Raw genomic sequence first — 26242 nt, forward strand, 5'->3', positions numbered from 1 at the left:
AGGCTGTCGGCTAATTTCAGCAACGTTATGATAAAAGCTTCCTCCACCTCCAGTCCCACCATGAAATAAATGATCTGTCACTTGCCTGCTTGTGTGATCAAGGTCAAGAATGAGAAGAATGAGATTGCCAGACAGACAGCAGGTGAGAAGGACAGAGACAATGAAAGAGAGAGAGAGTAAAAAGTCATGGATCCTCAAGTGGATTCATGTTACCAATAATCTTATGTGTCACTCAAATACAGTATCATGAATTAATGCATTTTCATCTGAACAGTCTGATTTGTATTTGCACAGCGCAGTGCATTCATACATAGATGAATCAGTACATCATATGCTGACTTTAACAGTCCGGTGACTCATATTCTTGGTGTCTGACATAACATCTTTGGAAGCTACTGGCTGACAGCATTGTTCGCTATCTAAAGGCTTTCATAAACAGCCACTGAGGGCATAGACTGCCTCACATAAAGTGGAAATCTGCTGCAGGGAAGTCGCAACTTTCCAAGTTACATCTTGTTGTAAACTGACTCTATACACATCTGGGGATTTGTGTTAAACCATCAGCCCTTTGTGGTTATTGTTTATTTTCTGATGTTTTGTTAATGTCTAAAACTTGACACGCTATGAAGCATGTTTCACGCTGCAACAGTCTCACAAAGGGAGCCATTAAATTACAGATGATGATGAGGCATCTACTTGTGCATTTACCATTCCTGAACATAATTGACTTAATAATTTACAGTTTTAAGTTTTACTGTTTGTCTGCCTACAATCTAATTCTACCTCATCCTTTGTCCACCAGGCATTTATGCCCCCCAGCCTAAAATGTCCCATGTTTCACTATTTAGAATATCTTAACAATGGCTTTAGATATTAGATTACTATAACACTTTATGAGCTTTATGGCCTGTTGGATTTACCTCTCGCCAGGCCCCAAAGTGATTGTACATTTGAGGTAAGACTTTGAAATACCCTTGTATCTAGAAATTAAGGTTATATACAACTAATTTGCAACAGCAAGTATGTATAAACAGAGACGTGAAGTAATGGCTCCTGAATTATTTTTAATCATTATGAAAAGACATTTTATAAAGGTAGTTGCCACGATTTACAAAATGTTGATACCAAATGTGTCAGTATAACTTCCAACTGAGAGCGTATTTCATTTGTTTTAACTACAATATTCACTTTTTATATTTGTTTTTGCTAGCTTTCAGTCTTCTCCTTCTCTGTCTTTGTTGGGCCATCACCACCACCAATGTCAGGATGTGAGTCATGTCACATGGGTGTTCATGTGTGTGTGTCTGTGTACTTATTTGTGATACACACAAAATGGGGACCCATTTCTTATAGTGCTACGAGCGTTCGAAAAAGTCATAGGGTACCTTTAACATAATCTATACAGTGATTATGTTTCTTGCAAAACAAATATGGCAATATTTGTTATAATAATATTGTTAGTAATTTATAAATGCCATTTCTAAGAGACAGGGTTGCTTGCATTGAACTGAAGATTTGTGGACATTGTTGACACGTTTAAAAAGCAGCTCAAGACTCACTATCTTGTATAAACTCGGATTAAGGACCAGCATCACAACCTGGAAACCAGGTTGTTGTCACAGTCACATCCACTTACAGCACAGGGCCTGATCTGTATGTTAAAGACTCAGGGGTTTAAAGAAGAGTCACATAGAGTTCATTACTTGGTTTAAGGCAAGATGCAATGACTTTTCCAGGAAAATATATGACAGTGCTATTTTGTATTTTAGTGGGCATGGAATAAAACATGAGACTCCAGCCCAGTTAACCATTCACACAGCCTCTTCAGAGGCATTAGAAAGACACTTTTCATATTAAATGTACTTTGGGGGGGGGCAGCCCTGTTGTGTGGTAAAGCGTCTGTTGTAACTATGTGCGTAAATATAAAGTCATTCCTAACAGCTTGTGACTGCAAACATTTGTGGAAATCTGATCAACTATGTTTTCTAGTAAAGACTTAACAAGGAAAAAACAAAGGAAGGAAAAAAAAGTCAGCCCCTTTCAAATGAGCTTTAGACGGACAGTAAAGACTCATTTGCAAGTTAAAAAACAGGCATGATGATTATTTGTTAGTCAGAACCATTTAAATGTGGTCAAATGTCTGGGGTTAGTCTTGACTGAGTCATATTCTTCAACTTCTTGTCTTCTTGAAGAGAGAAAACCAGCTGCTTTGCAGAGCATTACAATTGACTGAAAATAGTGAAAACACAGAGTTGGCTGTATATTCCAGGGCTCCCAACAACAAAGTGGGGCATGAATAAATGTTCCTCTGTGGTGTGATTTTCAGGGTAACAGCAGGGCAGCCTTGCTTTCTATATCAGACGGACTCTGTATCTTCATCGTTACACCACAACACGACCATACAGACTCACACACACACAATAGTGCCGCCAGCAAGAGACATTGTAGACGATAGGTCAGAGCACTTTGGAGCCTCAGCAAGGTTATGTATTGTTGTCTGTCCTATTTCTTTTTTACCCTCTCTTGTTTCATTGTCCTAATGAATTTTTAATTGTCTCTCTAAGCTCTTAAGGCAAGAGATGTGTGTCAGAACCGATAAAGCACAGAGACCACCTGTGGCTGGTGACTGTTTTTGGCTCGACAGAGGAAAGGGCAAAGGCAGAGATGGCTGAGAGGGGTGACAGGGAGGGGTGGGCTTGGGAGCGATGCTGTTTTTCCTCCACGGGGGCAACAACAAACCACATCCACTCTAGGTTTCCAGGAGTCAAAATAATCTGTAAGATGATACCGAACAACTGTGAATACCTTTATCTTCTTATTGTGTTTATCCAGTTCAGTTCTTCATCTGAAAGTTAAATCTACGACTAGAAGGATATTTACCTTTGTTGAGGGACATTCCTTCACAACTGTGGTTTGCTGAGGACTTTTTAATGATAAGATTGTCACTCATTTATTAAGAGAAACAGTGTTTGTGGAGAGTATAGAACAGTGGGCTAATGCATGTAGACTGAAACCAAAACTGTGTACTTTCAGAATGATGAAATATGCATAAGGAAAGGAGAATTATGTTGTATATAATTTATCCAAGAAGCAGAGAGCTTTATGCACCCAGTTGAAACCTGGTATTTTACTACTTGTGTTATAAATAAGAAAAAATGTTTTTTTTTCTATTGTCATTTGGGAACCAAGCAACACTTTGTTTAGTAAGATGAAAACAGTTTTAAAACATGTTTGATGCATGAAGACTGAGTTGGTTATTCCCTTACCAAACATTTAAAGCAATAGTAGCTCTGTCCATATTTAATCAACGCAACACACATCCTAACCACTACATCATTGTCTCTGGCCAATGTTTATTTCCATTGAGAGGACATGTGAATTGAAATCTTTCTTTTCATGTGGATTGCTATATTAAGGCTGTTCAGCTATTCACTCAATCACTAGAGGGATAATCAGTCCATGACATCAACTGATTGCCTGTCGCCTCTTAACTTTAATTTTATTTCCAAACTTCTACAAAGTGAAGAAAGCCGAGGCAGCTTTATTCAGCCTATTTAGTGCATTTCAGTTGCAGCAGTGGTCTGGTTCCATGGTTCTGATGTTTTGTAACAAAAAAAAAGACGCAAACTCATTACACTTATTGAGAAAATAAAAACCAATGGTAGAACGTGTTAGGGGATTAGTTAGTCTCTAAACTGTGGTGAAACAGGGCACAAGATTTTTTACTCTTTCTCCATTTGCACTCAGCTTTCCGGCCTCCTTTTTTCTGATTCATGACAGCTGGGTTGTGGTTTTTACCTTTTCAGAGGAAATATTGTCACTAACTTTTAGAGTGTGACACTGAAAATGATCAAAGAGCCATTCATCACAGTCTGATGTTAATCTCATGGACAAAGCTTGCATATAGAGTGAACTAGTAACCTCATTTATACACCTTGTTTATAGAAGTGCTTTTCAGTGTCAGCTGGTATTCACAATTTGAAATTCCAAAGTCATAAATATTATATACAGTATGTCAATCATTTTACTGCTGTGTATGGAGTGCAGAGGTAATTGAAACGTGTGAGGATGGAGTGATTATTAAAGCGTGTAACTGAATGCCCATGCAGGCTATATCTCTCACTGCACACACAGGATGCCTCTCTCTCCGTTGCTCTGTTGAGAGTTCAGAAACACTGGCTCCATCACCGTTTGTCCATCTTGCCCGGTCCCACACCTCTCAGAAATGTCGGCTAGATTATTCACCCGTAATTACAATGCAGCCCCAGTGACGTCACCTGCCCAGCAGACCAAGGCTCAGTTGAGTATACAGACTGCTGGTCTGGTTTCACGTCTACCTGGAGTCTCTATAAATACACCCACCTCCACAGTTCATCCAAAAGATCCTCAATAAACTCACTATTGCACTTAACTTGAGTGGTCCTGTCACCGCAGCCTGTCCTCAGACAGAGAGGTTGCTCTGTAATATTTATCACAGGGGTTTTACTGTGTTTGAAGAAGGTGGTATAATAACACAACAGCTATTGCTCTTAAAATAATCACTTTTTAAGTGAGAGGCACAATACATGTAAATACAATAAAAGGTACGATAAAAATTTTTGAAACAGTCCTATTTATCAATTAGTATTTGGTCTTTTATTATATTTAAATCAGATTCCAAGCACCAAGCCAAACTAATACCCTAAATAAATCCTCCCTTCATGTAGATTATAATGAAGTTTTTGTTGAAACTGTTTTAGAGAGGTACTGAGACACAGAGCTGTTTTCGTTATTTAGCCCATCCTGGTTGATATGAATGGAGTGGAAAAAATGACAGAAACGTCTGCAAGTATAACAAAGTACAGTTCAACAACATGACAGTTTACATGCTTCAAAATGTACACAAAAAGAACATTATAACCTTCATGAATGAGGATTTATTGCAGGACTGCTGTATTAGGCTATATTAGAGTCAACTGGGGGTATATGATAATATATACATGATATATACATATAGCATGAAAGGCCTGTAGTGCAACCGCTCCCAGGGTTGACTGATGGTTATCTCTGATGCCTTTCAGCCTACTTGTTTCACGCTGTCTTGGGCTAATGAGAGCTGAAGTCCCATATGGCTTTACCGCGTGGCTGAGAGTGAGTGGGTGTTTGCTTACTTTATCGGAAGTGGAAGTTATGTAAAACCTGAAACAAGTGTAGGACGATGCTAAAAATAGCATTAGAGAAACGTAATATTTTCAAAGCAACTGTACTGGGACCTTTGCACTTCTGCCTAGATGCACACTGTGAAGCCTTTTGTGTACCAGACAGTGAAATTATAATTAAACAAATAAACTGAATTGCAGCTGTGTTTGTCACACACATGACATCCATGTTTTAAGCAACACTGATTTAGCAACTTTTGAATTGTGAAGTTGTTTGCTTGTGTTGTCAGCACTGTGAATCAAATCTGATCAAACCACACCCACACAGTTTTAATGAAACAGATCCTTGTCTCTGTCTGAATGTTAAACTCTTACTAAGTAATGAATAAGGTTATAGCTTTCCATATTCTAACAATGGCAGAGATAAGACCATTGAAAACTCGAAGACAGTTTCTCAGCTAGGACGGGATGGTACTGAAAATCAAAAGAAAGTCATGGCCAGCTTTAAGCTTTTAGCCTTTCTCTACCTTTACTGATATGCATAGCCCTAAATCTGGGGAATCCACTGAACATTTCATTGGGTTCTTGGTTTTACACTGTTTATTTTCTCTCTTGTCATTTTATCTTGCCATTTTAAGTGCAGATTTTCTTCGTAACACTTTTAGTCACATTCAGCACTTAGAAGCAGCATATACATTTAATACTACAACATTTAATAAATATCTTTTAACACAATATAGTGTTGTTTAACTGTTTCTTAATGTATTTGTCAATGACTTTAATGCCTTATAATATAATAATATTAAATCTGTGCACAACTACATTATTTTGTGTCTTACAAATGCTAAATAGATGAGCTGTTTTTTTGTTTTTTTTACAGTTGTTCCAAGATGTCATTTTGTACGTCAAAATAAAAAGCCACCAAATGAAATAAACGAAAGTATGCACTTGAGAAAGAGAAAATAAAACCTCTAACAAGATTTATATCGATGTATCAATCTCCTGCCTCCAGTTTGTGTTGTAGGCTACGTATACACGCATCCCCGTCAGTGGTAATTGGTTTGGGCAGCATGGTGTGTCGATTATGGCTCTGTCTGCCTCCATCACACCTGTGACTTCCTGCAGCCAGAGGCATCACCAGCTTTCATAACAGCCATCTGCAGACGGACACTGGGCTGTATACTTCAGTCACACTGCACTGCAGACAAGCAGCACTCAACCTAATCCAGGTCTCAAGATGCATCAAGGCATTTTCACGTTCGCACCATTATGGCGTATGTTTTTCACAGCCAGATATTATGACACAAAATTGGATATATTTTCCTCTATGCTTTTATCTTCTTTTGTACATATCTGAAGACTTAAATTGGCATATAGGAAACACTTACTGCCTTTTACATTGCCTATCCCCAAGACTTTCAGACTGAAACAAATGTATTTTGGTCCAAAAGGTACAAAAAAAATCTCTTGATAGTGAAAAAAAAACTGTTCAGTGGAAACCAGTCATCCTGGTGCCACCCAGCTCTTACTCTTATTTTCATGAAGTGCAGTGATGTATGAAAGACGAAGAGGGTGTGGTGACGCCAGTAGCCTCTGTGGAGTTACAGTGTATGTACTGATGTGGGTTCGTCTGTGAGGTTGTGTTGAAAATGGTGCCTTTGTTTGTTGTATTTGCTGTTGTAACTAGGAGTTTAATGAGAGTCATTAATCCCACTCAATATATTTGAGTAGAATAAACATTTATCTGTAGCATATTAGATTGAGCACGATTAGATCATAAAATATAGCTGAAGGAGATGCAGTTCTGAAGATGTGCCCTGATGCAGCAAGTAGCTAAAACGTGATACTCATATATATTTGTATTCTATAACACTATATTCTATTCCTGAATAAACAGGGACACACCTAACTTTTCCATAAAAATATATTATTGATACTAAATTTGTTGGAATATGTATGCTTGTCACTTTTCATATAAAAGCTACAAATTCTTGCAGCTGCTTTTGAACATCTTTGTGAAAATGATTTCACGCAAACATCCAAATAAACACATTAACTGTTACTCTTTGGGATATTCTTGCAAAAATAATGCATTTAATTTAACAAATGAACAATGTTACCTCCACATAATTAGCCATTCATATTTTTACATATGTATATGCACTTTTCCCACCAGATTTATCTTATTATGTTTATTTCTGGCTCAAAATTATTTGATGCAAACATCCAAGTAACATTACATCTACCATCGGGGTTGCGGAAGAACATTTATGCTTATTTGGTTGACCTGAGCTGGCAGGCTCACAGCTGTCATTCCTCCTCCTCCTCCTCCTCCTTATTGCAAACAAACACCTCAGACAGCATCAGCAGCGCTCCAAAGTTACATAATCACGTTTGCTTCACATCCCCCTTACTGTCCATTGATGTGTTTTTTTAAAACTGGACAAGATTCATTGAGGGTGCGCCTTCATCCAAGACTGTAACATCTCACTGATGGATGGATGTACCTTGTTTATACACCGTATGAAATTATGAAATTAATTTTGATAGTACAGTGCAAGCTCTGTGGAAAAGTGGGTGCCATTAATGACGAGGAGTCTGACAATTTGGTTCCATGTTGATGCTGTGCTCTGCCTCGATGAGGCACTGCAGAGGTGCTGTCAGCTCTTGTATCTGTAGGCACCTCTTACGTAGAGAAGTTACGTTAAGTTACGAGAAGTTATGTTGCCACTTGAAATTACAGTACAGTCTCTTCTGTCCCCATTTTTTCGGTGGAACAAACGGACAAATCAGAGGAAGGTTTTGAGTAGCAGGAGGTTTGTGCTTTACACGTCATGCCTGCTTTATCTTTTTTTCGTGAAATTGATTTATTATGTTACATTAGGTTACTAATGACTATGATTGATCCTTATTTTTCAATTTTCAAAATGAAGTGTCTATATTATCCACAGGCGGTGCTTTTTGGGTCACCCTGTGCACAATGAAAAGCTGCTATAATGTTCTCAAGGTCAGATATGTACATTTAAATATCAGGCAAACACTGTCTGAAAAGGACCTATAAAGTTATATAGTAGAAGAAAGCCAACAGATCAGTCTTGACAATATATTCAAACCCTTTGTACACATGCAGCGCCTTTGCCATGAAGACTTACTGTGAGTTAAAGCCGATACAATGTTATCCCTTCAGTGCTTGATTTGGGGGCTTTCTCAGCCTTCCTCACAGATATGATTTGGCTCAATCAACCCGGGAATCATCTGTGAAAAGCTATTTTCTTCTCTTCTCTGTGTTTGCGGTCACGCTCCTGTTCAAAAAGTGTATTGATTAAAAGCCTTTGGCAGTCTGATGCAGGTTTCCTCTAAGGATTTACCTACATATCTTAATTCACTGTTGATTCTCACAAGCTTCCCCCATAGATGCTGTTGTCAATATGCTTCACAGTAAGCTTCGCTGTGCGCAGCTTTCAGCAAACACCACAGCGTGTATTGGTCTCCTGCTCAGTGAAATACCTTTTAACAAATTCCAGGACATTATATGCCTTATTTTCAGGGGTTGCCTCCTTATTTTAATATATGAAGGTTTTGGTAATTTCATGTTTTTTTCATATCTAAATGATTAGGTCTGCTGATGTCCCTATTGTGAAAGTGCTGCATACACTTCCCTAGATCTACACCTACTGACAACAAATGAATTATGTTTGGTTAAGGTTCACGTAGCTCAGCTCAGGCTGTCAAGATTTCCATTTTATTTAAATTGTGAAACATGTCAAAAACGAATGGCTAACAAATAATGAGGAAACCAATCGATATGTACAGTAAATCTATGTGAGCACATCTTGAATTTTAGTGCACTAGTATGTTGGGGACCTGTGGGGATTGTCCTTCACATATGTTTTAACTCTTTTTGATAGTCTGCAAATTCTTTATTTTGTCTTGTGTTTTTGTGATCTTTTATTCAAAATTGCTATTGCGGGCGTACAAATGCTTTTAATTTGAAATATTTGATAAAATGCTAAACAAACAAATTGATTATTTAAACATATCAAGGCCTAATAAAATTAAATGCATTAAGGGCAATGAGTGGGCTTGTACTCATTCATGTTTATTGAAAATGAAAAGGCTCTTTGTGGGTAGGTTTTCAAATCGGATTACTGAGGTTGACAAATGACCCAGAAACCATTCTTGCTTTACCTTGTAACATTCAGGGTTGATTAATTTTGTGACCAATGACCCAGAGGACACTGGATGTCTCCTCCTCCTCCTCCTAAAGCGTATAAAATCTCCAACAGTCTCTTTGATTTAAACAGTGCTTCATTAGCTTTGCCATCTCGTATTCCGGAAAAAAACACAAATATCACACCAAAAAAACTCCACAAATCACGTGTGTAAATGTCATCTATATAAAAAGACAAACTACATCAGAGTCTGAATGTCAAAACAAATATTTAAGTTCACCAAACCAGAACAGTGGCATGGAGAGGGGAGAGAAAAAGCCTAGTGGTTAAGACATATACCAGATAACAGCAATAATCCAGATTCAGTTCCGCATGGAAACCTTTACTGCATCTACACTGTCATACGCTAGTGAAAGCAAATTGATTGAAAAAAGATGGAGAAAAGATGGCGAAAGAAAGGGAGACGAACGAGAAAAGGGAGAGGCAGACGGTAAAGGCATGAGTATTGAATTAGAGCATCCAGTGTGAATACTGTGGCTAGACACACTGTTAGAATAACAACAGTAACTACACAGGGGGCTACACAGATGCCTTTTGATCAATGATCAACAATGGTAATAATCATGTAATCGTTGGAGTCATTAATCATGCAACAAGACTAAGAGACTGCAGCCATATTAGCCACCAGGCTGTACACAGTGACACAGCTTTGCTTGGAGATAAACGCTTAAATGCTGATATGCTAATATGATGTAATAGCACGAATAATGTTAGACATGTTCACCATCTTAGTATAGCGTTAAACACAAACTACAGCTGAGGCTGATGGGAACGTGATTAATCTTTATGGTAGTGAGGGTGAGGTTAGAGGTGAAGGTATCGGCAGTCGTTAGGGTTCGTCCTCTTGGCATCGTGGACATCTCTTTAAAAACCAAAAAATGTCATTCTGCTGGAAAGTCTGGTTCACAATTAATAGACAAATATCCATCAATTGTGATACTCAGCTTGCATCAAAGTGCCAAACACTGGCTGGTTCCAATTTTCTCAAATGTGACAATTACATTTTTCATTTTTCATATCATTTAAAATATCATTATCAATATCATTAGACTCACTGAAATTATTCAAAAAACTAATTAGGTTTCATCAATAATGAAAACAGTGATTAGTTACTAGCAGAGTGATGTAGTTTTATTACTAAATGAAGACAGCCAAGCCACGTAGACCATTTCTTTTGCCACCAGAACCTCCTCCTCCTCCTCCATTTTTCTTATATGCACTCACTCCTGTTTTCTTTTTCTTTGTTTCTCTCCCCCTGCAGTGGAACTAACTAATTCCCTCCTCTTCACAGGCTGTAGGTGTGTAACCACCATCTGCTCTGCACAGAAAACTGTTTGTTATTGTGTTGGTTTATCACATGACTGTATGAAGTGGGAAAACAATGCTTGACCTCTAAAGACTTCACTGGCCTTCTGAATACCTGTGTAATGCTGGATAAATTCGACCAACGCCAGTCTTCTTATTCCTACAAGCTTTCAGATTGTATCAAAGCACGGCACAAATAGCAGCTCAGGGACAGGGAGCTATGATCAATGTTAAATGAGGAAACCGTTCATCTAAGTGGACTCCAGTTTTTAAGTTTTGCCAGGCCTCGCCTCGCCACACCTCTCCTCTCCCGGTGACACGGCATACTGGACACAAGCCAGTCTGCACGTGGCCTCGGGGGGAGGAGGAGGCGCCTGGAAGCTCACAGCTGATCCTCACAGGCTCTGTCTAATGGCCGCTGTCTATTCTGGGATGAGCAGGCAGTGTCGTGATAGGGGTGAGGAAAAACCCAAGAATAACAATAAAAGTAGCAACCTCCACTAATGGGAGGCCACACTTAATATGAACTGAGGGAAGTGAGAGTTCAGCTAAGGGGAAAATAACTTGAAGGACTTCCTCTCTTGCTGCTGGAAACACAAAAAAGTCACGTTAATTCTTTCAAGGTCGACAATATCTTAATCATCAGAATTCCATTGTGTTTGCTGCTGCTACAGACAATAAGAAGGATCAGTTAACTACGCTCTGCTCAATCGCCTCATCACGTGCTGTTCTCACACAAACTGAAGAGGCTGAAATATGGGAAAGGTACACTGTGGAAGTACTTTCAGATTCAAAAGTAGCATTATTCATCATGCTCTCCCAGAATATATTGATAATAATAATAATAATAATGCATTTAATTTGTAGTGCACTTTACATTAGCAAATCTCAAAGTGCTACATAAAACGCCAATAGACAATCAACAATTGAAAATTGAAAAATCAGTCAGCAATTGTGTTGTATTATTATACTTAAAAGTGGGGGTGAATAATTAGTGACGGCAAGGGGAGGTAAAGCAGGAAAATGTTCATATAAGTAACATATTTAATTTCCTACAATACAGAGCATTCAATAATGACCAATTAAGCTGCTGTCAAAGCGTACATAATGCAGATACATAGCTTGCCAAGACAAATTGCAAAGCTACTTCACTCATCTGGACAAACAGTACCAGTCAAAAGTTTGGACACACCTTCTCATTTAATGGTTTTTACGTTATTCATTTTATATTTTCTACATTGTAGATTAATTTTGAAGATATCAAAACCAAACAACCAATGTACAATGTAGAAAATGCTAAAAAATAAAGAAAAAACATTGTACAGTGAATTACTATTCATTACCATATGTTACTGGACATTACCACACTTTCCATAAGTTAATGTACATTATCATACATTACCAGACATGAACGTACACAACCACGTTACCGTATATTACCATACATTTCCATATGTAAACTTCCTCATGCTCAGTGACTGAAAACCAACCACACAGATATTCAGGGCACAGTAACGTAGCTAGTTTTCGTATCTTACATAGTTCTCTGGTGTTTTGTTTGGACCTCAGTAGTGTCGCTGTTAGTCCTGACTTCACCTGAACGCTCCGCTGTGAAGCCAGTGCTAATGGGAGAGAGGACTGTGATTTGTCGTAAAAAATAAAAAATAGAGAACGGCTAATGTAAGGACAGGAAATTTAATTTTTAATTCACATACTACATATGACACGGTCAGATGTGACTAATTTTGATCCAAACTTGCTAAGATGTTTGATTAAAAAGTGGGAATGCAAAAACACACGTTTGCTCCACCAAGTCTTGTAGCGGCTGCTTCGCCTGCTCCATTGTTCAGGCACCCAAGCATGAGCCCATGGGTTTTTACAACTGTGATACAAAGAGAAAATAGGAATGAATTAATATAATCTTTCCAAAGGCACGTTCCTGTTATTATTGCTTCAAGGTCTTTCAGTGCTGGAAAAAAGATAACTGACTGTAATTGTTTAGTGTCTATTCAATCTTTTTGACAACTCAAACCACTTTCACACTAGATACACATTCTCCCATTCATTCATACAGGCTGAAGTTAATTGGACAGGATGAAACTATTTATTCACACAAGTTTGGGTCCAGTGTCTTGACCAATACCACTCAGACAAGCTGACTGGAGGAACCGCCTGATTGGTGGTTGCTCTACTCTGCTCTACCGCTGAACAAAAGAGCCATTTTAATCTGACAAGTGCAAAATGTAGTGATGCATTTGTTTAGAAAGTCTTGTTATTGCTAGATAATGAATACATTATTCAAAAAGATTCTTAAAGTGGTCAGATTGAGCAGTCACCACAGTCTGTGGTTCATCCTCTGGGGTTCATGAACAAACCACAACAGATTCAATGTCTCCCCATTTTTATTTTTTGTCAAAAACTTAAAAGTCATGAATAAATATCACGAAAATTAAAGAAATCAGTTTGTCAAAGTTGTTTCCATTTTGTCATATTAGGACACAGATGACCTAAATTCTTTCTAAAGTACCATAAGTTAATTTTAACGCCACCAATCATGTTATAGCAGTAGTTTGATTCAACTTGTAGATTTTCCACACTGGAACAAATATCTTCGGATACAGAATCAATAGCTACATTAAGCAGCCTTCAATGACAGTAAAATTGAAAACATCAGAAATGTCAAAATAGGAATTATACAATGTGAAATCTGCCAATGCCACATTGTGCCATTTAATTAAGTATCATTTTTTGGCGCCTATTATTCATTTATGAATAATAATATGTTTGCATGAGCAGAGAATGATACAATGTCACCATTTGAATGTATGTTTCAACTTCTATATTAGAAAATTCCTAAAATGGAGAGCAACAAACACGTTTTACAATTGTATCCATATAACATCAGGCAAAGTGTTTGTAGGCAAGTGTTCAAGCACTTTGGTGTCAGAATAAACTTTAGATAACTTACCGCTGTTACACTGTAACAAAGGACGAACGTCTGAAATAAGTTACTAACAGACCTCAGCTTCTTAATGTGTACATAATGTGTAGATCATGATGTTCAAGTAAAGGTGGGAAGCTGAGATTTGAGTTCAGCATTTGCACTCCTCGCCACAGAATACTGAAGAATATGGTTTCATCAACAACAAATTCAGAGCATATCTCATCCTGGAAATCAAGACGGACGGATGGACTCAGCATTCATTGCAGTTCATGAAAAGTTGAGGATCATGTTGTCTAGCTGGAGGAGATGACAGATGCAGGTGCTGCGTCTGTGTTAACATTTAGCGCATCTTTCAGAGGGCTCGGCTTATGAGTCGATCCATCTGCTCCCCTGTGATCTGCTCCAACTGCCTCCGATACATTGCTGAAACCTTCTTCTCTGTGAAAAAAAAACAGTTCGTAGGGTTTGAAGTTTGTAGGGAATGAGAATAGATGTGTTGAAAATTCCTATTTAGTTTTCCCCACGGTTCAAATTCATTACCCACAGAGCTGCACTAGTGTTGCTGTCAAATACAACTGAATGAGTAGACTGATGCTAAAATTCAATAAAAAATTGATTTATGGTCTTATATTATGGTCCCACATCAGTCCTGACAACTGTAATTCTAAAATTCCATAGTAATTTCTGAGATCTGCTAACATGGCGACAACACTACAAAGAGGTCTGATGTGGCGAAGTGATTATAGAGTTTAAACACGAGCCAGACAGCAGTTCAGCCATATTATCTGAACCACTTTATTTGGAGTCAAAACCATAAGAGAGTTCATTCCCGTTCACTGTCACACTCACTTAAGAAGTTGTTCCAATTCTCGCTTGATCTTCGTCACTATGGGCGGACCCTGGTAGGTCAGAGCTGTGTAAAGCTGAACCAGTGAAGCACCAGCACGGATCTTGTCCAAAGCATCCTGACCACTGGCCACACCGCCGATTCCAACAATTGGCACCTGACCTACAACAACATTATTAAGTGTACTTTACATTTGCTGTCTAGATAGTCAGGTGATTGGAAATGGGCAGAAAATACTAGTGCATAATTAAGTACCTTTTGTGAGGCTGTACATCTCTCTCACAGTGCTGGTAGAGAGGTCTTTGAGAGGCTGGCCACTTAACCCACCAACCTCTGACTTATTTGGATCCTGAAGTGTCTCCAGTCTGGACACCGTGGTGTTAGACACCATTAAACCATCCACTCTCAGCTGCAAACACAGAACATACATCAGGAAGAGGGCAGGAAGTGGGTGACATATGTGACTGCATCTATAGGAGCAGAGCTAATGTATGTAGGCAAATATGAGTAAAGGCCATCTGACTCACACAGACTTCTAATGTTAAATGTACTGTGACAAAGAGGGGCAGAGTGCTGTTTAAATTTTGCTTTGTTGTTGCTCCTTAATGCCTCTTCCATTAAGGTTTGTATCCTCCTCGCTCCAATGAGTTCAACACACCACTCTATAACCCATCGTTACTATGGGCAACGTGAGATCGCTGGTAAACAAGATGGAGGCGCTAACAGCGATAGCCAGGAGTCAGATGGAGTACCGGGAGTGTAGTTTGGTGCACTTTTTGGAGACATGGCTGCATCAGGACATTCCCGACGACAATGTTTCCATTGGTGGCTTCCAAACCGTTCGGGCCGACAGGGATTGCACCAGGAGTGGTAAACGGAAAGGAGGGGGGCTTACCATTCTGGTGAACAACCGGTGGTGCAATCCTACTCATATTACTATCAAGGAGCGCATCTGCAGCCCTGACATTGAACTATTTGCTGTTGGTCTTCGTCCATATTATCTGCCACAGGAGTTTTCACATGTTGTTGTGGTGACTGTTTACATTCCTCCTTCTGCCAACCCAACTTCGGCGTGTGACGTCATCCACTGTGCCATAGCCTGGGTACAGACTCTACACCCAAGTGCATTCACTGCTATCTCGGGTGTCTTCAACCATGTCACCATGGCAAAGGCACTGCCCAACTTCACCCAGTATGTGAACTGTTTCACCAGAGAGGAGAGGACCCTGGACTCACCTGATTATTATTATTATTATTATTATTATTATATAATGCAGCTCCTCACTGAGTGTACATGTTGTTATATATTATTATTATTAGTAGTAGTGGTATTATTTGTATTATTATTAGTAGTAGTGGTATTATTTGTATCATTATTATTATTATCATTACTATTACTTTTGTGTTTGAAGTTTATTCTTATTCTTTTGGAGCTGTGTGTGATTATTAAAGGAATTCTGATTCTGATTCTGATATATTTCCTAATAACATACTCAAGTAGTGATGAGGCTACAAAGTCAGAGAGGAGCCCGATGATTTTAAATGGTTCTGTTCTTCGTTTAAACAGTGTTCAGTTGTTATTTAATTCAGTGATGCTGAAGCTGAATTGTTTTGTAGAGTCACATTTATCTGGCCAGTGACCCAGCTGTCATTCAAACAAGAAGGTGACTGCACCCTTGCAAAGGAGGTGCGTGGTTTGCAGGAGAGCATGTGAAAAGGCTTTCTTTGTGCGAGTGGGCTCGACAAACCCTATGCAGGCATCACAAGAGTTGTTATCACCTGTTTTTATTAATTCAGGCTTTCTGTATCTGGATCAGTGGGCATTTCCATAAAAATGGCATTGGACGCATCATTTGACTTGTCTTTTGCACAAGATTTAAAAAAGCAACTAATCGTGTGCTGCTACTTCACTCAAGAGGAACGGGTCGTTATAAAAGAGAAATATGAATATAAGATATATAAGAGGTGAATGCCAGCAGAATAAGTTAACGTATTTATTTTGCTGCTCAGTGACTCTCAATGCCTCCTGCACATTGTAAATTTTTATTTAATACAGCAGATTTAAACACACGCAAGTTAATTTAGGTCTGACACTGTCCCACAATGAAGGAGACGTAAAAATGGCACCAGCAATGTAAAAAAACAGGCTTTGAAGTTAATCAGGGCCAAGCAAAATATCATCCACAGAGGTCTGTGGCTGCTGATCCTCCATCACTCTGTTAGTATACAGATGATCTGTTGAGTAACATTTGTTATTGTGTTAATGTTACAGATTTGCTGCATCACAAGCTGAGTGCATGCAGGTTTCCATGACAACGCAATGCATAGTTACTGTAACTGTACGGCTTCATTACCATGAACAGCTCAAAAAGTTTGCATCATAGTTTGCATATATATGTGTATTCCCTCATTTGAGAATCAATATTGCTCATAGAGAATATTGTTGCACAAGTTTCCTGTGAAAAAATGTTTTCTTTAAAAACACTGCACATTCAGAAAAACTAGACTCAGTGGAAGGGACACAATGCTATCTCAATCCCTCACAATCCCTCTCTTTGCCATAAACACAGCAGAGATGAAACATGGTAATATTACAGAGAATTTAATTATAAACTCCTTAAAAGAAAAAGGAAATTAGATTATAATGAAATTAGATATTATAGAAAATAAAATCAAAGGCCAAATTAGGAAATTAGATGATTCTAACAAATAACCCACCTCAGTGACAACATCAGCGATGTCTTGTTTGTCCTGGGCAGTGAGGTCAGGAGCGATCTTCACCAGGACTGGAGGTTTGCATTCTCCCTGCAGGGCATCACGCTCCTTCAACACCTGAGCAGATCGTATGAAAACGTGAATATGATCAGGTGAGAGAGGGCTCAGTAATCTCGAAACATTTTCTTGAAACCCTGCCACGCACAGAGGGACGGGGCTCGACAGCATCTTACTGAATCTGAATCCAGTTCCGAATCCTTTCACATTGTTTGTTTAGAGGGGGATTGTTTTTATTTCACTCAGCATCATCCCTAAACCACAGAGACTCTATAGTGCTGAAAGTGTGCAGGGTTTTCATCACTGCTCTCATTAAAACAACATTTACTGCTCACAGAGGCAGCACTGTGCAGCTGCAGAAGCAAATAACTCAGTTTTTTGGGTTTTCTAGTTTTTTCATTTTTATGGTTAAGATCTCTAAATGACGATGATTTTGGTAAACTGATTAAATCTCCCTTTTGAGGCTAAAAATATGTTGAAATTTAGCTTTTTAAGGACTGTGTTAAGAGCAAGTGGAAACAATACGATTACGATTGCCTACTGTGGGGCTCTAATGCACAGAGTCCTCTCCCATAGGATTAACTTAAAGTCATGGGACAGTTTCATATTCTGACATACTTTCTTTCACCTATCCAATCAGTACATTTTCTGAGGTACTGGTTTGATTACGACCAGGATAAATCATGAGACCTCATAATAAGATATTTCTTGTTACAAAGTACAGGATTTTTTGTTTTGTTTTCTGTAATCTGCCCCCGTGTCCTTGGACAGCTTTTATGGCTCAGATCTGTAAATGATGATGACTTTCTTTCACATGTAATTTAAAAGTGAGTTCAATTGTTTTTGAGGGGGAAAGGCTGAGCAATGACACCGCATGATGAATTTTTATTATGTTTGCATATTTTTCATTGTTGGGTCCCCATTGGTTCCAACATGCGCACGCTCCTACCGTTTGTAGGAGCTGACGGAGCTCAGCCTTCCCCTGTAGATCCCGCAGACCAGGCGTATTAGGACTGCTGACGTTGACCACCAGGTAGTCCGCCAGCGGGCCCAGCACTCTCACCCCCTCCAAGTAATCTGCCCCTGCGTCCTGGGACAGCTTGTTCTTTCCCAGGTTGATGCCCAGGGGAAGGCCAGCTATAAACGCAGACACACGCACGTATGCAAACACATACACAAATAGGAAGGTTGAGACAAACACAAACACAGACTGCATCATCAGACACATGACTCAACTGGGACAGAGGCTGCTGATGTGCTAATTGAGCTTTAAGCACGTATGGATCAGACACAATAAAATGTGAGGCAAGGAGAGGTCAAGATCATTACAATGTAGAATAGAATAGAATAGAACAGTGTATTTAACCATATACTCAAATAATTATTTGGCGTCCCCATTTCAACCTAGGGGACTAGTGTATAATAAATACACTCTAGAAAAATAAAGGACAGCTTTATATCAAGATTGTTGTAGTAATAACACTGAAAGCAAGTTAATTTTTTCCTAAAGGGAAAAATCAAAACAGGCTGAATTTATTTCCCACTGAGCTGTGAAATCTACAGAATATAAGGAGCACCTGCCGACCTTTACTTTGCTGATGCTGTGTCTCTTCCCTGGCCTTCAGCCTCTGTTGTACTTCTGCCAAGCCACAGCTGTTGAATCCATATCTACGCATATCACACACACACACAGTGTTATTAAAAAAATATCAACCTACAATTAATAATAATCTTACAAGCTACTCAAACAACAACCTAGACAAGAACAATTTGTGGCATTTTGTAACTCCAGCTTTTACACTTTGTTAGGGGTGCAACAGATCATAAAACTTGGTTCAGATCATATCACAGTTTTGAGCCACAGATCTAATTTTTGGTAAAATGTAACAGTGGCAGTAAAACTGTATTTCACACCATGATGATTAAACTTACACCACTACTTTCTTTCAATCAATCCACTGTACTACATAAATGTAATGAACATGTTGATAAACTGATTAAATCTCCCTATTAAAGGCTAACAATATGTTGAAAAGTTGCTTTTTAAGGACTGCGTTAAGAGAAAGTGGAAACGATGTGATTGTCTACTGTGGGGCTCTAATGTACAGAGAATCTTCTCCCATAGGATTAATCTACAGTCATGGGACAGTTTCATATTCAGTTTCATAAAACACATTTTCCTTCACCTGCCCCATCAGTACATTTTCTGAGGTACTGGTTTGTTTATAACCATGGATAACCCAATCAAGTTCACCAAATACAACTATAATATAAAAATATCTGTACAATATAGAATCATTTAAATCAGATTATTCAAGATCTGAGGTCCTTTTAATGTAATACAGAGGTATATTGTCTGTTGTAATAAGTCAAAAATCTACTTTTACCATAAATTTCACTGTGAATAAAGACAGAACAACAAAATAAGAAAAGAGAGCTGGTAAAGAAAGATTTCTTTCATTTAGCTTTAGCTTTCATTTAGCTCATTCAAGTCAGTGTTACAAAACCTGCAAAGGAAAATAGGTAAACCCATGATCTCCTATTCACAGCTTGATAAATGTGAACCCTACAGAGGCAGTAGGCAGCATAATCTCATTGAACATACTGCTCAATATGAAAAACAGCATTATACAGTGACATTACCATCTTCAGTCTTAAGGATTTTCACAGAAACTAAGACTAATGTGGCTCATTTACTGTTATATAAATTCAATGAACTCTTTGTGAGAGGTAACATAAAAGAAGAGAACACAGTCAATTAAAAGAATAGAAAAAAAGTCATGATTTGCTTCTATAAAGCCAGTGACTCACTGTTAATTCAGCATTTATACGATCCAAAACAGTTTCAACAAACACTCCATTAATCTGAATTAGTTTTCGGCTTTACTTTCCCTTTTCTGCGATAAAAGAAAGAAATAATTGCATTAAGAAGCCAGGTGTACAGACCCTAGTAAGTAGACAACAGAGTGTATCTAAACACATGGATTTCAACTACACTGCCCAGTCCTACACTTCATTGCGTACATTCAGTTGAGTATACCCCTCAAGTTGTTAAAAACATCGACGAAAGCTTATCGTAAACGTACCTGTTAATAATTGCATGATCTGCAGTGAGTCGAAACACGCGCGGTTTGGGGTTCCCCTCCTGAGGCTTTGGTGTGATCGTGCCCACTTCAACAAAGCCAAAACCCAACTTGTACAACCCGTCTACGGCCTCGCCATGCTTGTCGAAGCCCGCCGCAAGCCCAATAGGGTTTTTGAACTTTAATCCCAGGATGTTCACTTCCTGTAGGTACATAAAAAGACATGTCTAGGAACATTGTCGTTGACCAAAGAGAACCAATAGGGACAGGTATTGGACAAAATAAGAAAACAGATTTCCTATCATTTGGGCTACACAAACGTTACAAACTCCAATAATATTAAGACATCTGTCAATGATTCATTTTCATTGTTCCCAGTGTAGAAGACAAATCTGTCTCTTGGAGCCTGCTGTATGTACGAGAGGTGGGGGGCTGCTCTCTCTGCCTCTTTCTCCCCCTCTCCCTCTCTCTGTCAATGTCAATCTATATATAGTGCATTTCGATATCTTAATTCTGTTTTTAATTTGTTTAATTTTTTCTCTTAAAAAATAACAAAAAGAGCCAATAAGAATACCATTTAAGTGCTGGCTCGAGTGGCACTGGTAAGAGCAGTGGTACTGTTAAAATCTTTTTTATATATATATATATATATATACACGAAACCCATCCCTGCTTACCAACGAGGCAGGGTCCTGGTAACGGCTCAGAGGAACCAGACCCAGACGGATCATCTTCACTGCTAACACATGGGCCGTCTCTGCCCCCACAATCCTCTGTAGCAGGGGCATCAGCTGGTTGGCATAGAAACGCTCATCTCCAACCGCAGTGAGGTAGGAGGCAAACAGAAGGCTACCTGCGCTGATGACCTTGACCGCATCTTTTAACTGCTTCTGTTGACAAGCACAGAAAAATGAATATGTAAAACTGTGTCTTCAACGATGTCAGACATTTGCTACCATGACTAGACTCCATAACAGCTCTCCATAACAGCTGACCAGGTGAGAAGTGAGCTGAGGAAGACCAAGACGAGGAAGGCCGCAGGTCCTGATGGCATCGGTTCCAGACTGTTGAACGACTGTGCAGACCAGCTCTGTCAGGTGCTCCTGCACATCTTCAACCTGAGCCTGAGTCTGGAGAGGGTCCCTGCTCTGTGGAAGACTTCCTGCGTGGTTCCGGTCCCAAAGACAATGCACCCCAGGGAGCCCCACCACTTCAGACCTGTGGCCCTCACCTCTCACCTGATGGAGAGGATCGTCCTCAAAAACCTCCACCCCCTGGTGAGCTCACATCTGGATCCACTGCAGTTTGTCTACCAACCAAGCACTGGAGTGGATGATGCAGTCATCTACCTGCTTCACAGATCCCTGACTCACCTGGAGAACACCTTTGACATCTTTGACTTCTCAAGTGCCTTCAACACCATCCAGCCGTCACTGCTCAGGGTGAAGCTGGAAAGAGCGGGAGTGGACTGTCACCTGGCTGCAGACCACAGTACGTGAGGCTCCAGGACTGTGTGTCTGATATGGTGGTATGCAGCACAGGGACCCCACAGGGGACAGTACTCTCCCCCTTCCTCTTCACCCTGTACACCTCAGACTTCAGTTACAACTCTGGGAGCTGTCACCTCCAAAAGTTCTCCGACGACACAGCCATCGTAGGGTGTGTGTCAGAGGGGGACGAACAGGAGTACCGGGAGGTCGTCTCCAACTTCGTTGACTGGTGTGAGCAAAACCATCTTCAGCTCAACACCAGCAAGACAAAGGAGATGGTGATTGACTTCCGCAGGGACTGGACATTGAGAGGGTGGAGACCGTCAAAAACCTGGGTGTTCACCTCAACAACAAACTGGACTGGTCTCACAACACAGATGTCCTGTACAAGAAGGGCCAAAGTCGTCTCTACCTTCTGAGGAGACTGAGGTCCTTTGGAGTGTGCAGGACTCTGCTCCAGACATTTTATGACTCTGTGGTGGCGTCTGCAGTCCTCTATGCATTGGTCTGCTGGGGAGGAGGGAGCACGTAAAGGGACCGAAAGAGACTGAACAGACTGGTCAGGAGGGCCGCTTCTGTCCTGGACTGCTCCCTGGACTCCATAGAGGAGGTGTGTGAGAGGAGGACGCTAACAAAACTCAAGTCCATCATGGACAAGAGTGTTGTCATAGATGTTTTAAATTGCCTTTACATCAGTCATGAACAGGAAACAAATTAACCCAACCACAACAAAGAAAAACAACAAGGCAGAATATGAATGAAGAATTCAATTTTTATTGAAAAATATACTGCTTTTAACAGTTACTGGCAGTATATTGCCCATATAAGGCTCCAGCAAAAACAGCCATGGGCAGCCATTGGAAATGGTATGTGCAAACAGGCATTATTTTGTTGAACACTGAGATGAACTTTCTGAATAACAAGTGCATAAAACATGCATATGAAAATGTGAAAATGATGTAATGTGATGTGAAAATAAAGAATCTTAGTTTTTCCTAATTTATCCCCGTGTCTGCCCATGCAGATGTTTTCACATTTATTTAGTTTTGTAATTTCCATTATGCAAGGTTACTGTCTTCACCCAATTGCAATGGATACAAATGGAACTTATTTCTGGTGCTAACAGTAAAAAAAAATTAGGGATGGAGGCAAAAAGTCGGTCCCCATATCTTACGATCTACTGTCCTAACTCCTCATCAGTCATAACATCTATGACACTGATTATGGGATTATGACAACATTTAACGTTATCAACAAAGCACGCAATGAATTATGGCATCATTTACCTCATCATCATTTAGTTGGTTGATGATGCTATCAGGTATATTTTGTATTTTCAGGAAAGACACAAAATCCACTTCTGCTGCCATTCTTTCAGCTGAGCCAAGGCTAATGGTGCGCATGGAAGTACTTTCTGGTGAGCACAAGATTTGGTGCATGTCCCTTTAGGGGCTCCGTAGATAAGAGAGGCTAAAAACAGGGTTTGATGCATTTAAGATTTGGAGGCACTAATATCTATATCAACCATGTAAATGTTTAAAAGAAAACAACTAGTTAGACATAAAGTAAAAGTCAGTCAAAGACTATAAAACGTTCTAGTTGACTTGTGCTGAATGTAAATAAGTTTTCGGCTAATTTTAATTGTCAATACTATCGACTGGCGCCCTGATATGTGATCAGAAGTGATCTGCGTTTACTTACAGCTGAAAACATCTCCTAAATACATGAAGATAAACATCTGTCTTTGTGCAATTTTCTTACAACCATCGCCCCAGCTCTTTAAAGGCCAAATAGGGCTTATTGCACAGACAGCACCACTGCATGTGTTTCTGCGGTAATATGCAAAGACCCAGCAGAGCTAACCGGGACTGTTTCCTGGTTTAACGTTACTTTTAGGCGGAGCAGCCGAGGGAGCAAAAGGGAAGACGAGCGGCATTCTGCCAAAAACCAAAGGATGTGAGACGGTGTGTGAATTTACCTTCAGATGTCCCGCCATGGACGCGGCTCTGTCATTGCACTAAAGGGCAGAGGATGTGTTTCTTAACATGTTACACAAACACACGCGGTTTCAGTTCCTCCACTCTATCATCTCGCGATACTTCCGTCCACAGGGCGGAAGGGATGCAGCAGAGATGTTGGCCATTCAGTTAAATTAAGATGTTTCTTAGGCGGCAATTTGGAGGAAATTACTTTTTTGAGTGGTTTAATGTGTGAATAGAGTGTGTGGTCATTCTAATGCATACTCTATAATAATAAACAATATTTAATAGTTTGTGTTGACAGCAAATTAAAAGTTGATGTCAGTGCTTGGGTCCTTGGTCAGTAGCAAACGTAGGTCCAGCTTGTGACTCCTTCACTTTGCATCTTGTTTGAGTGTCTGCAGTGATTTTCCTAATGTATTGAGAGCACATGCAGAGTTTTTCTGGAGAAAGCTTCCTAATTTCCATGTGACACACAGAAGGGATCTTGCCCAGTTGATGTTCCTGCCGCAGTTCCTGCTGCACTATGTGCTTCAGCTCTGTGCATTTTAATAATTATGGACATGCTACTCCGAATCTCTGTCCTGTTGTGGATTTCAGCTGGATTTCTATCTTCACGGGAGAAGTCTGAGGCCTGTCCAGGCAATGACTCCCCTGCGCCGTGTGAGTTTGTTTTCAGAAATATCTGTTTTGAGTTTGTTGGGGGATCCAAGACCTGGTCCCAAGCCAGGGGCAGCTGTGAAAAGCGAGGAGGGGAGCTCCTGAGTGGGATGTATGGCCCAATCAAAATCTTCCTGACGAACATCACGAGAGAGAGAAACATCAGCAGCTTAACCTGGTGGGTCCAAAGCGAGTACCAGGAACCCATCAAAAGTGAGTAAAATACATACCATCTGTTCTCTGGGTGTATTTTTTACAGTTTAGTGTGTTTTTGGTCCTGTTTGTGGTTCTTAAAATCTATTTGAGACCTCCTGTCACAGGCTGGATTGACTGTTCAAGCTAAGAAAAGGTTGTTTTTATTTTATTATTCATCAGCAGCATTGTGGCTAAATCTTATTCAATATTTCAAAGAGAAAAGGGCACAAAATTCTGTCAGACTAACAAATGTATCCCGACTTTCTTATATGTTTTGTAAAGCTGTTATTTGAATTTATTTGAATATATTTATTTTATTTTTGAATTTATTTGAATCGAATTTATTTAATGAACCATCTAACAAAATTCTAACAAAAACTAAAATGCATCAGTGTTTAATGTTGACTTAACAGAAACAGCAGTACAAGAGCTTTGCCAAAAAAAAAAAAAAATCCTAATTTGAATCAGGAAATATTTTCTCAAACAACAATTAAACAATATAAAAAGAAATAACGAATTATATAAATCAAGTAATAAGATATAAGTTGTTATTCCTTAATAGATACCTAAATAAATCACAAAATAACTAAAATTAGGAACATGAACTAATATAATGTGCATTTTTCACATTTTATTGAATAATTGATTAGTCTGAAAAATACTTGACAAATGCATCAGTCTTAATGGTTTTTGTACGCAGCTGAAGCTTAAAGTAATTTCCCATAAAGTAAGCTTTCCTAATGTCGTGTCTGTGTGCGTATGTCCACGCACACAATCCTCTTTCCACAACAGATGATACTGACGTTTCAAAGGACAAATGCACATACATGAAGCTGAACCCTCTTCGGCTCATCATAACATCTGACTGCGACCAGAGACGAGGCGTCCTCTGCATCCACAGTACGTGACAACATCTTCCTAACCATCTTCCTTTAACTCAGTCCCTCCTGTCATTTTTCTGTCCCTCATTTCTGTCCTCTGCAGAAGAAGCTCCGGAGGCAAGTAAGAAAAACAAATCTGGTGATCCATGCTCTGAGTCTGATCTAAGTAGTTTTCTCTCCTGTGTTTGTGACTTTGCCAGACTCAGCTTGCTAAATAAAATTTTAAAAAGTATACACACACACACACACACACACACACATACATACGTACATACTAAAAAATTAACAATCTTTGAAAGATTATCCTGGCAGAATCTTCTTCACCAGCTGCTTTGAAGTCATAAACACAGGAGAGAAAACCATTGAGATCAGATTTAAGGATCTCCAGATTATTTTTTTCTCACTTGCCTTTCAGGGCTTCCGTACTTTTCTTCTCTTCTCCTGCATTCATAAAAATGGTTGAAGTTTATTACAGATTTCTGTATTTATTTCTTTTGTATTTTCAGTTTATATGCAATATTCTGTGTGTTAAAAGTGTTGTTCTTATTTCAAAGACATGTGGTTTCCATCAAACAAAAAGGTAGGAGATACATTTCACAGTTTGTAAGAAGCCACATAAAAATCTAAATCTAAAAAAAATCTAAAAAATCTAAATTTTCATGTTAATTTTCATGGTCATGTTTTCTTTGCAGCGGACAATAATTTCCAGCCATGCA

General features: G+C 39.3%; 2 protein-coding genes across 3 annotated transcripts in view; both read right to left on the reverse strand.

The window, feature by feature from the left end:
* The window catches only part of dpep1 (dipeptidase 1), a 73964-nt gene that overhangs the window by 46361 nt on the left and 1361 nt on the right, over window positions 1–26242 (reverse strand). The gene's annotated exons all lie outside the window — the stretch shown is intronic.
* On the reverse strand, window positions 13082–23855 carry dhodh (dihydroorotate dehydrogenase). 2 transcript variants are annotated; one of them, XM_070831225.1, is made up of 9 exons: window positions 23790–23855; window positions 20999–21211; window positions 20325–20524; window positions 18824–18906; window positions 18188–18375; window positions 17185–17298; window positions 14722–14875; window positions 14469–14628; window positions 13082–14057 (listed from the first exon to the last, which is right to left on the reverse strand). In XM_070831225.1, exons 1-9 carry the CDS (start codon window positions 23805–23807, stop codon window positions 13913–13915), a joined length of 1275 nt encoding a protein of 424 aa, XP_070687326.1. In that variant the 5' UTR covers window positions 23808–23855; the 3' UTR covers window positions 13082–13912. The 2 variants fall into 2 exon arrangements, with proteins under 2 accessions (XP_070687326.1, XP_070687334.1); XM_070831233.1 differs by lacking the exon at window positions 23790–23855 and adding an exon at window positions 23573–23623.

Source organism: Pempheris klunzingeri, chromosome 1 (genome assembly GCF_042242105.1).
Source record: "Pempheris klunzingeri isolate RE-2024b chromosome 1, fPemKlu1.hap1, whole genome shotgun sequence".
Lineage (NCBI taxonomy): Eukaryota > Metazoa > Chordata > Actinopteri > Acropomatiformes > Pempheridae > Pempheris > Pempheris klunzingeri.

What these genes read in the sequence shown, in the direction of transcription:
- dhodh (XM_070831225.1), bottom strand. An exon ending in GATCATGCAATTATTAACAG is followed by an intron (nt 18,907 to 20,324) that starts GTACGTTTACGA and finishes TGATATGCGTAG; the next exon opens with ATATGGATTCAACAGCTGTG. An exon ending in TCGCTGATGTTGTCACTGAG is followed by an intron (nt 14,876 to 17,184) that starts GTGGGTTATTTG and finishes CTGTGTTTGCAG; the next exon opens with CTGAGAGTGGATGGTTTAAT.